The following is a 15,436-nucleotide window of genomic DNA, read 5'->3' as shown; positions in this document are numbered from 1 at the left end:
ATTTTTTCCAAAAAAACACCCAAAATTAAAAACAAAAAAGTTTCCAAAAAAAAAAAAAAAAAAAAAAAAACATCGATGTAAAAAGCAGACAAATCAATAATGTTTACATCAATACCCGTGTCTAGTAGCTGCTATAAACTTCCTAGAGTTGTCTGGCAACTTACCTCCAATCAGCTTATCATTCCTCTCAGCACTCAGAAAAATATTGTGTAAATTGTAAAGTCGATGTGAGGCTTTAAGACTAAATCTACCATCAGAAATCGCTGAGAGAGTCGAATGGGACTGTTGTCTGAACAGGGCAGGGAAAGCAATGTGTGTGTTGTTGCTTCGTTTTTTCGCCTCAAGGAGGCCTCTGGGTAAAATCATGGCAAAGCTCTGCACTCCAAGACCTACTATAGCTATTAAAAGCTGCTGGGAGAAAAGGCATTTCTGGTCGTTTTAATAGTGAATGAAAGACAGCAGCTAGTGTCAGTCCAGAGTTCAATGGGAAGAGCTTTTCTATTATGCATGAAAGGGCAGGAAGTGCAAGACGAGTGATTGATGTAAAGAGGGTAAAAATCAAAACCCAATTTAGTTTCAAAGTTACAGCAGAAACACCACGGTAACTTTAATTTACACACAGGAAAAATAACTTGCAGTGATCGCCACACGTCTACAAGCACTGAGCTTTTTGTGAAAAGAAACAGCTTGAATGTGTTTTGTACGAAATGTGTAGATGTACGAAACCCACAACAAAAGCCACCTGAGAGCCTCAAGCCTGCTGCCTGTTTCCCTGTGATGTGCGTACAGATGAGAGTTGTGTTCACAGGCTTACCACTTCTTCGATTTGAGTCTGGGCGCGGGGTTTCGAGGAATCAGAAACAGAGCTCTCATTGGATGCATGTCGCAGAGAGCTGCAGAGGGAACGCAACGGAGTCGGACATAGAACAAAGACAACAAAGAAAAGTGTGTCAGGACTGCTGAAAATGGATTTAAAGAATCCTTGGAAGAGAGGCAGTGATTTCTGCACAGTCTTTACAGCCACGTGAAAAAAACAACAAAGACATTCAAAGCCTATTTCAGCTCAGAGATGACATTTCTAGACATTTCAGTCATTTTCAGGCCTTCAGGTTTAGATTACAAAGCGTTGGCCATGATTATTCTTTACTAGCAAAATTAAAAATGTTAGTATTGTATTGTATATCACAGCTTTGAGAAATGACTGATATCGACCCGATACGACATCAGCAGCAATAGATATGAGAATAACTGACCCGTTTATTATTAACCATTGGCTCCGTGTGTGAGATACAAGTAGGCCTGAAGCAATAATATTGTTGCTTTGAGACTTTTGTCAAGTAATGTAACGATAATGGCATAATAATGCAAGAACACATTCTAAAAGATCAATAATCTTTAAACTTTAATAAACATGTGACACTGGAACTGGAAAACGTATCGATATCGGATCAGGATACCCATAGAAAACAACCCAACAGACAGATTTACCCAACAGTTTTTTAAAATTCTTTCATTATCTTTTTGTGTGGTGTTTTCACTCTCTGGGTTTTCCTATCATCAGCCCTTGACCACGTGTGTTTTGGTGATTTTTTTGTAAAAAGAAGTGACATTTGGCTTTATACAAACACAGCACTGTGCATTACAACCAAATGTCTCCACTTCAGGGTCACTTACCCAGACATATTGTAAATTAGTATGTTCGGATGAAATCTGACAAGTGCTGCTATATTTATAAAGAGAGAGATAAAGAGAGAGAAAGTTTGGTTTATAATTGTTTAGTCTATTTCTAAAACGTACTGACATGAGCTTCAAATTTTAGCATGTGAAGAAAGGTTTGTCTGAGACAGAGCTCTTGAGTTTGGTTGGAAATGTTTCTCAGGATTAAGCCGTCAGCCATCAAGGTGAACTTTGAAAATTGGCAACTGCCTTAAATGTTTTTCAGTTGTACAATTTTTTACTTAATATATTGGTGTCTAAACATTTTTCCTTAGACCAAATTTACCAAGTTTAAAGTATTTGGAGGGGGAAGTAACAGCTTCTTACTTTCAATTTAAAACCTTGAATAATTCAAAAAAATGTTTTCATCTGCTCTACAATAATTTAACTTTGCAATATAGCAGTGTAACAAACATGGGAGTGAGATTTTTGTAGAAAAATTGACCTGTAAATATTGTATCTTAAAAGGTTCTCAGATGTTTGCTTATAATTTTTAAGAAAACCTGATTCCCTAATTGTTGTTGTCTTTTTTAATCCACTACAATAGATAAAGAAGCCATTTTTTCTTCAGAAAATGTGTATTTTGCTAACTTTAATGAATCCCGCTAAATGTTTGTGGCATAACTTCATAACTTTTCATCTACTTTAAATGAAAGCAAAGCAAAAGATGAAAACAGTGGTAATAGAAGACAATAACTTTGTATTTTGTCTAATTTCCAGTGTAAGACAATGGACATTTTCTTTAAAATTTCCTTTTTTGATAAGATCCTCCTCCTTAAAAAAATTTGAATCACGTCCATCTACATAAAATGCATGCAAATTTCTAATAGTAGATGGCACCAGGCCTGAGTTTTGTGCACCACTGTCCTACGATGATGGACTACAAATTGATTGGAAATGACTTTATAACCCTTTACTGATTTATGGGCAACAACAGTCTTTAATATGCACCTGAATTCACAGTACATCAACCTATTTATTATATAGCAATTTCCTGTTACTAACTCCCCTAGTTAAAATATCTGTTAGTTTTACAAACTGTTTCTTTACTAAAATAAGTATGGACACGGTGTAACGTATCACAAGATAAATTTATCCAAACATAGGTGCTGACTAAGGGTGTACCGACTTTTTACCTCATCACAGATCTGCATATCTTGTGTTTGTAACTTACGAGGAGCTCCTTCCGCCATCTCCAGTGCAGTGATGCCTAATGACCAAAGATCGCTCTAGAAACAAAAGAGAAAAGAAAAGGCTGAGTCTGTAGCAAACACACAAGCCAAGATGAAACTCTATTTGGTGGCTGTTTGCATTGCGGCCTATGAGTGAGTTTGGGTGCAAACCAAGACAAAATAACCCAACAATTATAGACAATGTTTCAAATACAAAGATTTCTGAAACTGAAATCTCACTTCTGGAAATGAATCAGCGGATTCACAGAAACAAGAAATATGATTTAAATTCCCTGTAAACAGACAAAATGATACAAATGTAAAGCTGAAACCACAGATTTACATACATCAGGCGACAATGCCTAAGTGGGTGTAGTAGTTGTTTTGCAAAGGTTGTGGGTTTGATTCTTGCTTTCTCTCGTCACATGTAAATGTGCCTTTAGGCTCAGTTTAATATCAGACAGTGAGAAAAAATTGTTGTATCTTTTTTCATCTAATAGATCAGTGGAAAACAAAACTTTACATAAATAATTAGATTAAAACTAACTTGGGGGTTGTCTGTCATGCCCAGGGGCACATCAACATGTGACAAGCTGGAATCAGACCCACAACTTTCTGATCTCAAAACAACAGCTCTACACACCGAGTCACAGCTGCAGCTTAGCTGTTGCTGTCGGCTCCAAATCTTTTTTTTTTTTTTCCCCCCCCACTGTTTGTTGTTTGTAAGGAGCTGATTCTCCTCTGGATTTTTGCACTACAAAAACATGATCTAAATTTCTGTGCTGTGTTCTGTTTGCATTGCACAAAAAAAAAGTTACTCTGTAGTCATAGGTGGCGTCTGGATTCTCGTCACAGGCGATGACCTCTGGAGCCATCCAATAGGGAGTACCGATGAAAGTGTTCCTTCGACCAATCGTCTTGTCCAACTGAGCCGAGACTCCAAAGTCAACTGGAGTACGAAAGTATGAGAAATGATCATGAATGAAAACACCAAGAAAGGACTCTTACACTCCCTCGTTACTACTCTGCATCTTGCTGCGTTCCATCTTACCCAGTTTGACCTCAGCGTTCTCCGTGAGCAAAACATTTTGGCCCTTTATGTCTCGGTGGATCACATGATGGGAGTGAAGATGGGAAAGACCCTGGAAGACAAATACGTCCACAATGAGCGCGCCCGTCCACGGACGAGTCAGATGACTTGCAAGTATGAAAGTGGCAAACACTGGCCGTCAGAGAACGGCTTCGTCACATGCCTGGATTCATACAGACCCAGATTGTCAGACTTGTGGCTCAACTGTAAACATTCTTGCTGTAAGGAACACATATTATGTCTCTTAACAAATTAGTGTAATTTCCTGTGGCAAGAATATAATGTCTGTGGCTTTAGTCAGTCAAAACAACAAGATTACACAACGGAGCTCTCTTCTATAGACAGTCTTTGGAGCCATTTCCTGTCCAACTTTGATTTAAGAGAAAAACACTCCTGTCTTTTTGGAGATATTATATATATATATATATATATATATATAGACACACACACACACATACACATAAAATCTTTGTTTTATCACAACTTAGTCTAAGAAAATGCCATAAAAGTACACTAAAGGTTATAACTTTGGAAATTGGAAAGAGATATTGATGAAACTTTTGAACGTTCTGCAAATGGACATAATAAAAAGCACACCTCTTTAAAAATTGTAGTGTAGTGACTTTAAAAATGCAAAGTCATCACACTTGACTTTGCATGTCAAGTGTGATGGGTGTACTAAGTTTTTCACAAACTCTCTCTGTTAATGTAACAATTATTGACATTGTGGAATTAGGGCTGTGGTTTTTGTAGCGACCACATTCTAGAGGATACATGATAAAACATAGCATTAATGCAGAGTGTGCTCCATTTTTAGCATGCCTGTGCTTATATAATGAAATATCGGGAAACTGACATGATCCCATCAAAAGAGAAAGGGTTAAATTATTTTGAGTTTTAGAAGAAAAAGGAAATCGGCCACAATAAATATTTATTTTTTCCCAATAGGTCTCTTCTAAATGCTAAAGTGTTCAAGTTGAGAACCTCTAATAGTTGCTTACTTTCAGAGCACACACACTTCAGTGTCCTCGCATTCTCGTTTCTTCAAAGGAGGTTAAATAAACAGAGGAAGTGAGTCATATTTCAGACAATGACGCTATGTCAGACCGTAGTGCCTCTATGTGTGTGTGCGTGAGTGTGTGTGTGAGTGTGTGCGCGCGTGTGCATGTGTGTGTGAGGGGATGTTGTGATGTTGAAACAATCAGGAGACAGCGTGGCTGACTGCAGCTCAGAAAATACTGGCCACTGTCCAGATTTTTTTTTTGTGATCCCCTTCAAAATTCTAAACACTAAAAATAAACCAGTTTTATTCTCGTCCTTGACAGAAGCACAATATCATCAGCGAAGAGATTTATTTGAACTTGGCTCAGGCGAGCTGAAGGACACCTCGGTTTGTTACTACGATCACAAACTCAAAGAGAGAACACAGGAAGCAGTTTTTCTTAAAATCTCGTCATCTCCTAAACAACGCTATACTTTAAACTGTCCAATTAAGTATGAAAATAAAAGAAATAGAAAAAACGATTTGGATGTTTTTGCAAGACATTGCACTTTAAGGATTAGAGTAGCTCCAATGAACTAGAGTCACTGTGGAAAGAGGAACTGCATAAAAAGCATCTTCAGTTCCCTGTTATACACAAAACTGGAATGAAACACCAAAATGATTGATATGAGCCATAAACGACAGCTAAAGCAAAGCTTAAATCTAGTTGCAGATACAAAAATTACATGACCTGCTGGGTAATTATTTCAGAACGGGTAAACGGTATAACTGTGCCTCAGTCTGCTCAGCAATTCATTCATGGAAATGTGGATTATTTTGAACTTCCTTAGTCAATGTGTGAACACTTGTCTTAAATGCCTCAAAGCATTTAGAAAAAACATTACCAAGTGCTTGTCACAGTTTATAATACAGCTTTTTAACACACTGACAAAACACATTAGCACATTCATTGCAAATTAAAATGTGGAATCAACAGTGGATGTGGTGCTTTACTCTACAGCTCAATAACAATGCATTCAAAGTGGAATACATATTCATAATTGTGGCAGAGCCATTTGTCAAACTAACAATAAAACAGACTGACTCAAGCTACAGTGTATAACCAGGTTAGCCACACATTTGCTATGCAACATTAGAGCCTGTACTACCACTTTTTGGTGAAGCTAATCCTGATTAATGGAAAGGTGTGTGATCAAGTAATTTTTTGGCAACATTTTCATGTTACTTCCAGTTGGCTTTGCTTTCTATTCAAATTCATTCAGCTCATTGCAGTTTATGGAAAGTTTTCTTAAGCCCCTCCCACAACTTTTACTACTTCTTTGCAATATTTTATTTTGTTTTTTAGCCATTCTTTTAGAGATTTGCTGATGTGCTAAAGATCATTTTCCTAAACATCCTGTGAGATGACTAGTTTTATTCAAGCTCCAGCTTCTTACACTGACACTAGAATATTTCGATACACAGAGAAGCAAAAATAAGCCCATCACCTCTGCGCCATTGTGCTTGAGAGTTGGTATGAGTCACCGGCACACACACCCTCTTTAAGGTGTCTCCAAAAAATGTGGCTGCCCGTTACAACTGAACGTCTCAACGATGCTCTCAACTACCGAAGGAACCGTATTTCGGAAGGATTTGACTTAGTTTTCAAAGAAAACTTTACTACAGCTTCTTGGACGTCCACCTTGGTGAAGATTGACAGCAGAGATAACTGCTGAAAGATATGACGCCATTGTTTGGAAATGACATCTTGGACTTTCCCAGACTGATAGGCAGCAACAACTGCTTCCTGAAGTTGTCTTTCCCTTTTGGCATTGTCTTAAGATGGACCTGAACACTACGAAGGGTCCAATCCAAAACTTTGCAGCCGGCTTGTGCTACTTCATTCCTACGGAAGAAATAAGCGTGGAACTCCGTCTTGGACTTTTACTTTTTGGAAAGAAGTTAGAAGTTCGCTGGAATCTGACAATTTTCCACCTGACCTGCCCTGACCAGCTGGTCGGATACAAAATATTCCCCTTTTTTTCCCTATCAGTGAACAGATTTGATCTAAGTACTAACAAGAATCCTCTCCAGTGTGCAAGTTGTTGGTGTGGAAAGAAGAGTCAATGTTGGAGAATCACTGAGGTGTTTTAAAATGAGGTCAGATAAAGGATGAAAGATGAACGGTGGAGGCTATTTTTAAGGAAACCATGTTCTTTAAAGAGGAATCCTTGTTTATTATTGCTGTTACAAGAGAATTAGACTGGCCACGAGTCATATGACTCTTTCGCCATTTCAAATTTTTACAGCTTCAGCAGTTCTGAACCCCAGTGTTGGGGATTAAAAAGAAGAAGTTTCCCAAACCTTGGACAAACTTTGACAACATTAGGCTGAATTTATAAAAGGAAAGAACTGATCCTGACTCAACCTTGATAGCTGGCAGGAAGACTAAAAATCTTCCTGTGACATTGCTGTTTTTATTATTTAAAGCTTTCAGTCTCTTTCTGTTATGAAACATATGAGATTTATATAAACATATAAATAGTGTGAGTTTTGAAAATTGTGGTGTGAAAGTAGCGGCCTACATTCTTGAAGAAATACGCACAGAGGCTATTTATGCTAACCTCGCTAACTGTGTTATTGCTAGCATAAAATGCTAAAGGTATTTTAAAATGTCAACTAAAAATCCTTGTCGTCATTTTTAAAAACATAAAATCATGTTTTAAGGCAAATGCTCAGTCAGAAACACCAGAAAATCACAAAAAACAGCATCTGTGATACTAGCTGCCCGCAAATAACTAAAATCCACAAATACTTAAGGCTTCCTCTAAAAATGCTTATATCTCCCTATTTTAATATTTCAAACTCCAAACATACCTAAATATGCATTAGTACGCAAAGTGGAAACCATGTTAACACTACTACAGAAGCTAATAATTAAAGTCGTCCTTGTCTCTGTTTCTGGTGGTTCAGCCAATCAGCGCCAAGCAAAATAAATGGTGCTCCTGGATTGGTTGCTTTGCAAATGCCAGCCAATAGTCTGTCAATCAACACTGTGGCAATGTATTTCAGCTTGAAGTTTATAAACAGTTAGTCAGGAATGGACGCGTGTCCATTGTATAACATTATAAAACGGCTCATCATTACCTAAACATTACTAAGGAGTCCGTCATATCATTAGGTCCTGATACCAAAAGGCCATAACTGTATGCTGCACTGGATATTTACAGCTAACAACACATTAGGACTCAGCAGGCTCTTTCTATACAAGGCAGTTATGATTACATAAATGTGTGTTTTGCTCTGTGTTTGTGTTCCTTACCCTTAGCACCTCTCTGCAGATGTAGGCAATCCAGTCCTCTTTCAAACAGTTTCCTTTAGTCTTTTTTACCAAGTCTGTCACAGAGCCAGCACCACAGTACTCCATCACTAACTAAAGACGCAAACAATTTAATGGTTAGTAGTGATACGTTTCTGCCACATTTATGAAAAGCACTAAATATCGCCGTCTTTAAATGAGCAGAATGCTCGGAACATGAAATATTTTTCAACTATTTCAGTTTACAAACCCAAAGTTGGTGGTCCTGTCCAGCAGGTCCTTTTTTAATGAAGGCACCATAATAAGTAGCAATGTTTCTGTGATGAGAATAACTCTTCAGCATATTAATCTCCAGCTTTATCTCCTCCTCTTCTTCCTACAGACACAATTCCCAAAAAAAGAGACAATATTAAAGACAGCACAAGTTTAGTCAGTACGGCCAACAATGACAACACACCGAAATAACCCCAAGTATGAACAAATAACACAATAATAAGCAATGTTTTGGTTTCGTGAAAGAGATCATGGGAAATGAGAAGAGACATGTGAATGGTAGGGGAGCTGGAGGAGTTGGACTTTTTTTCAAGTTCCTGCCTGCTTTTAAATCTGCACAGACACCAGAAAATGACATCTTAGCACTACTACAGAGTGGGAACTTTCGCCACCATCTGAAACAACAAAGAAAAAAAAAAAAAAAAGGAAAGCCCTCCCCCCCACCTGTGACTGCCGTCTGCTTGCGCAAGTGTGAGTAAGTGTGCGATGGCAGATAATAGAGAGGCATTTCCACAGATTGTCTGTAGCAGAGCAGCAGAGAAATCATTAAAAAAAAAAAAAGTCCACAGGAAAAGTCAAACTTGTTGATGATGAAAATGTGCATGTGAACTGTTCTGTGCGAGTTCATGCTTCAGCAGCAAGTGCTCCTAAGTTTGGCTTCATGTTCACAGTTTAACACTTCAAAGTTCAAACATGCACCAACGTAGAGGTCAAGTTAATGGTCTTTTATAATGAAATAAAAGCTGTAAATACAAGACAAAAAGGCTCCTAAAGGTCGGTGAATTACACAATTCATCAACAAAGTATCAACTATTTGTAGTTTTGTGTCTCCCAGCTTAGCTTTGGCCACAGCTGCTTTACTCAAAATATTTATTTCAATGTAGATTTTTCACATTTAAAAAAATAAAAATAAAAATCTGCATTTACAAAAACTCTGATTCCATTTGAAAATGCTGCAAGACCAGCGCTGTATTATGCACTATTTTTACACAAACAAAATGATAACTTAAAACTTGACATAGGTAAATGCAGAACATATGGTTATGATACTGATAATAAAGGATTTCACTGCAGAAAAGGAAAAAAACAAAACAAAAACAAGAACGAATGATTAAACAACATGTGCTTTCACAGTAATGTCTAAACTTTCCAGATGGTCAAATTATCAGGTCCACTGGAATCTGGCCACATTAAGTTATTAAAGATCTAAATGATATCCTTTTATGAACTTATTATCCTGATGAGCCGTAAAAACTTTTTATTGCAGGTCAAATGTGTGTCAAAACGGTTTAGCAGACTTTTTAGAACACAGCTAACTGTTTAAGCTAAATGATTTGAATTAGAGCATTTGATAAGTCCATTTTTAATGTATTATTACAACAACAAAAATATGTCCACAAAAAAACAACAACAACAACAACAACAACAAAAAAATAAATAAAAATTCAACTCTGCGACACTGTTGCCAAACTGTTGCAAAATGGATTCAGAAAGCCAAATTTGAGCAAACTTAGACATGGTTGCAAAATTAAATAAGACTTACTAAAAAATATGTACAAAGTTACTTCTTCCACATAAATACTGGGTCAACATGTTTAATTCCAACTATATCATAAAGGTGTAATGTATAATCCTGTTCCAATCTGTAAACTCACACAAACCCCGGATGCAGCTTTTATTTGACGTTTTTCTATCCTCAAATTGATTTACTCCACAGCAACTTATTAATATTTCATAATAGCAAAACAACAATGTAACACTGTGGCTTTTAAACTCTAAAGTGAACAGAGCTTTAATATCACAGAGATCTAATAAAAAACTACTTCTGTCTGTGGGAAATAAAAAAAGAAACATGAGAAGCGTACGGAGAGGAGGAGGAGAGTTGTTCTCGTAATTCGATTTAGTCGGGGAAAGTGCTATATTAAAGAACATTCTAGTTTGATCCGTGTTGTATGTGCGTACTCTGACAGGAGAATTATGAGAGGCTCCCGAGTGGATTGTAAGAGTTCAAATCGCTTCAATGACCTAAGTGTGCAGTGAGAGAACTCAGAGTGGAAACACAGAGGAGAAGCCGTCTGTTTGGAGTCATGACAGAACAATCAGGGAAGTTTTCTACAGGCTGTTTTATTGGGCTGCTGGCTGTGTCCTCTCGTGACTTTTAGTTCTTTAGGGAGTTCAGTTAAAAACTTTAAAAGCTTGAGTAAATAACCTTTAAAATGAAAAAAAAAAAAAAAAAAAAGAAACGTATTGAGATAAATGCAGAGTTCCGTACTGGAAAAACAAGATTTGATTTTTTTTTTTTTCATTTTTCTTGATTTTCTTGGTTGTTTTTTATGCTTTAAGTATAACAGGATAAAGGGTGTCAAAGAACAAACATACTGTCCCACTGGGTCAGTTTTGGTATGTCACTTCTGCTGACTTTTGTTGATTTTCCGAAGATGGAAGTTCATTTCCTTGAGTTCCTAGTTGTCAAATAAATATTAGTTGTGCCATTCAAAAAGTAGGTCAGGCTGCCATCAGTTGGAGCCACTCCAACTATTCAGCATGTTGAGGTTTGATTCTTCGTCAGACAGATTGTGACGTACACAGCGTACCATGAGCTTGACTAAAGCTACGATTGGGTCATTGCGATGACTTTCAAGAAGCACTTGCATAAATTCTGCAGCAGCAACAGATGTGTGGAATTTATTGGATTTTAGAATATTCAATACAGCAAAATTGGCCATGTGTCCAAAAATAAAAAATAAAAAAAAATCTGTGGTAGTCTTTCTTATGCCTAGTTCATGCGGCAAGATTATAAAATTGTCATTCGATTATTAAAACCTGACAGACCACACACTTGATGATAAAAAGTCTTAGGTATAGCAGGTTTGCTTGTACAATGCGTGGCATACAACCAAACGGCAGGAGCAGCACAACGCACACAAACCAATGTCACTCATCAATAGTCAGATATCAGACAGAAAATCTCGCAAAACAAGTTTAATAGAGAAACAAACAATAGAAAAAGACACCTTAGATGTCACCGCTGGACTTTCTGGTGTGACATGGCAGTTGTTTTGTTGTCTTTGTTTAGAATTCCCCTCTGTGATTCTCATGTCCACAGGGGCCACCAAACACATTGCAATATCGGGCCCAGACAATCCAACACGTTGAATATCTCTGATTTTAGGTTGGAGCAGATCAGAGCACTCTTAAAACCCTACACATGGCAGGAAGATGTCTTAAGAGTAACCGGCTAATCAGAGTGTCCTTAAGATTGTCAGAAGAGGAAAATCGGGACAAAATTTGGCATTAAAATTGAGGTGTCAACTAGGCATCAACTGGTGAATGAATTGAGTATGCTGCAGTTTCAATTATGTAGGAAGACAATGATGGAGCACTATATACTAAAGGTAAAGTACCCTGGATTCCTTCATATTGATTTTCTAAGTCTAATAAGGACTAAACGATTTAGGGCAATGATACTGCAAGGATACAAAGAGAATTTGCAGCAGGAGTAAAAGCAGTAAAACATTTACCTCTGTGACCTCCATGACTTTGATAGCTGCCAGCTGACCAGTCTTGACATGGCGACCCTGGTGGCAAACGTAAAGAAGCAGTTAGCGTCACAACCAGTTTAACCACATAAGCATCCTACAAAAACTCTCGACAGTAAAAGTGCAGAAACTAGAGAAACTCTCGTTGCCGTGACGCCGAGACATAAAAGAAAAATCGATCCTAGCCAATTCCAGATCTGACAGTCAAACATGTTCACATTCTCTCACACACAGCCACACATTACACCGTCTTTGAGAAAACACTCAGCCTGTGATGTAATTCTGCATTCACTGAACTGTCTGCCTAATTTCATTTTCTCTTGGGAGAGCCAGTCAGAAAGAACAAGACGTGACATAATGAGAGTGAAAAAAAAGTCAGCAAAGAGGACTGGAGCTGTAAAGGGCAGTCAGGTGAAAAGGGAGAAATTGAAAACAGTGTCATGAGTCAGAACAGTGACAAGATTCATGAACAGCTGCTCCGTAAAGCCTCAAGGCTGTGATGTATGGAAAGTCTATGAAATATACACGAAAGGATGACAACTAGCCAATTGGTCAGGACAGATGAAACTGATCTTATGTGAAAGCCAAACACAAAGTTGCACATCACTGTGAGGTAAAAGTAAAACAATAAGTGGTTCCAAGATTTTTTTATTTTTTTTTTTTACAAATGGTACGGCATTTTTGTATGAAGTCAGCTTACTCTCAAATTCCTACTCCTAAAACCAGCCCTTCCACTTCACAGCTACATACCAAATTGTGTTGAGAATCCAAACAAAATACAATGAAATCTGCATTTTTAACAATACAAAATATGAGAAAGTTTGAGAGGAATACATTTGTTCAAAAGGCACCGCACATCTTCTGCAATTCTAAGAAACCGATCCCTTCCTCAAAGTGTTAGCAGAGACTTTCTCTCCATCTCGGGCCAGCTGGGGCGACAGCGTTTTGAAATCGCTGTGTCCGAGTTCAACATGTCCTCATCAGAGACGTCCACAGAAGCTTCCCAGATTGTAATCTGAACAGTTCATGGTCGCCCGGGTGTGGTTTTCTCAACAGTCACAGCTAGTCTGTTTCAGTTAAGGATCATTGCACAGATATGGAAAAGTAAAAAAAAAAAAAAAAAAAAAAAAAAAAAAATAAAAAAAAACATTGTCTAAAAGTGGTAACGGATGTAGAAATGTAACCCAATAACCACATTATTGTTCAACTTTTATTAAAAAAGTTAACATTTTTGTAATACTGAGAAGAATTACATGTTCCAACAAGGAGCTCAAGAATAAATTAAATAGAAGGTTCTATAAAAATAATACATGAACAGATACCAACTGATAGTTAATTTTGAGCTGATTTGTAATAATAACACAATAACAATAACACAGTAATAACTAGTGTAAACCCCTAGCGTTAACATTTCCAAAAAGGAGAGCAAAATACGTACTTCTTCAGTTCTCACAGTGTAAAAATAATATTCCCAATGACTTAGTGTATACCATGTATTGTGCTTCAAGATAATCCAAAATGTTGTTACACTGCCAACCCGGAAAACGCTTGAGGAATGAAAATAATTATTTTTGTAGCTGAAATATAGCCTCAAATTCATATAGTCACTGACTAAAAAGGCTCAGCTGTAATTGTCTTTGTGTAGCATTTTGAGATTTACATGTGAAGTGCATTACAAACAAAATGTTATATTCAGTATAATTAATCACTGAGAAAGAGTAGCGGATATGAAATAAAACTGAATTACATGGAGGAAGCATTGAATGCTCCTGTGACTGCATGGCGGTGACTAAACTGTCACATCAACTGGATAACAGAGGCACTGATCTCATGTCAGCACGGAGGGACCTGTCCTTTGGCCTGGATGCGAGCAGGCATTCACTGGGAACTGATTCAGGTGTTGTATGTCCCACAGCAAGTTAGCCAGAGAATGCTGTAACTGGATGTCTGACAGATTGACACAGATTTCAACAAGGGAGCGATTTGGGGGACCTGGCTGGTCACTAGAAGACTTCAGAATGCTGCTGGCTGCAGACATGGATAGTCGTGTGGATGTTAAAGGCTCACACCGGGGAGCTGTTTCAGATCAGACGAGACATAAGGAAGCAGAATGTCACTAACACTGACCTGCGCTGCCTGGGTGAATCCCTTCAAGAGGTCATAATCTAAAGTACCTGGAATCATGATGCCAGGAATAAAATGGGGAAAAGTGGCTCTGCAACACCGCCACGATTGGTCCTAGAACTTGTTCTACATATACTATTTCTCGGTAAATAGTATAATCTAAACCCAACACTGGTCTGCACATTTATTAAACTACACCCAAATTAGATAAATCCTTTGGAGTGTTAATGTTTCTTGTCATCATTAAGTAGTGTTACCGTGCAGAAATTTATTTTGTTAACTGAAGAATTAAAACTCTCCCATTTAGGCATTCGTCTTGTACAAAGAGTTGAAGAAGGAGAAACCAGCAGTAGCATTAGGACTGTTTTTTGTTCATCCTACGGCCTATGAAAACCTCCATCCATTTTCTTTACACCCTTGTCCCTAATGGGGTCGGGAGGGTCTGCTGGTGTCTATCTCCAGCTAACGTTCCAGGCGAGAGGAAGGGAACATCCTGGACAGGTCACCAGTCTGTCGCAGCCTATGAAAACCTCTATTCATTAAATCATTAGACTTGTCTTTTTGGTAATATTAAGATAAAGTCATCTAGAAACAATATGCTAACTTTTTTTAAAGGTTTGTATTGGCTCTAGTGGCCTTTATTTGATAGTTAATTGACAGGAAAGTTGGTAATGAGAGATGGGGAAAGACATGCGGCAAAGGTCACCAGGCCGGGAATCGACCTGCGATCGCGTCGAGGACTACATGGGTTGTGCTTAACCCCTGCGCCACCACAGCACACTCAATATGCTCACTTTTTGACTCATTTTGTGCAAATATGAATGGAAAAATCCATGACCAGAATCTGACAATTGGATGGTCAGAAATTCAAAAATCTGACCAGTGAATGCACCACACTTAAACACTATCAAGTAACATTAAAGAACTAGAGTCAACTTTATTGACCAAGATATTGAGCGCAAACAAAAAATTTGACTTCAGTTTTCAATTGTTCTAGTAATACAGAACCAAAGTGTAAAAATATGAACATTAGAAGAAATAAAATAAGAATAAAAGCAATATCTACATGTATTTGAAGTCATTCATAAAGAAAGAAAAACAGGGACTGTTGTGACAGTAGAAATAAAACAACACTCTTCAGTGTAGTAGTCAGAGGAAGAACACAAGATGTACAGTTGTGGTCAAAAGTGTACATACACTTGTAAAAAATCATAATGTTAT

General features: G+C 37.6%; 1 protein-coding gene across 2 annotated transcripts in view; it reads right to left on the bottom strand.

Annotated features, from left to right (window-relative positions):
- The window catches only part of LOC106937340 (mitogen-activated protein kinase kinase kinase kinase 4-like), a 46,476-nt gene that overhangs the window by 13,483 nt on the left and 17,557 nt on the right, over positions 1–15,436 (bottom strand). For both annotated transcript variants that reach the window (XM_015018781.1, XM_015018782.1), the window contains exons 3-9: positions 12,074–12,130; positions 8,530–8,655; positions 8,283–8,393; positions 3,940–4,030; positions 3,707–3,837; positions 2,891–2,945; positions 815–893 (exon numbers count right to left, since the gene is read on the bottom strand). In XM_015018781.1, coding sequence (XP_014874267.1) covers positions 815–893; positions 2,891–2,945; positions 3,707–3,837; positions 3,940–4,030; positions 8,283–8,393; positions 8,530–8,655; positions 12,074–12,130 — 650 coding nt within the window. The remainder of the gene's footprint in view (positions 1–814; positions 894–2,890; positions 2,946–3,706; positions 3,838–3,939; positions 4,031–8,282; positions 8,394–8,529; positions 8,656–12,073; positions 12,131–15,436) is intronic.

The sequence above is a fragment of the Poecilia latipinna genome, unplaced genomic scaffold (assembly GCF_001443285.1).
Source record: "Poecilia latipinna isolate Pla-1442-1.1 unplaced genomic scaffold, P_latipinna-1.0 Scaffold2320, whole genome shotgun sequence".
In the NCBI taxonomy this organism is placed as follows: domain Eukaryota; kingdom Metazoa; phylum Chordata; class Actinopteri; order Cyprinodontiformes; family Poeciliidae; genus Poecilia; species Poecilia latipinna.
The sequence above is the reverse complement of the archived record's forward strand: the minus strand, read 5'-3'. Positions and strand labels throughout refer to the sequence as shown.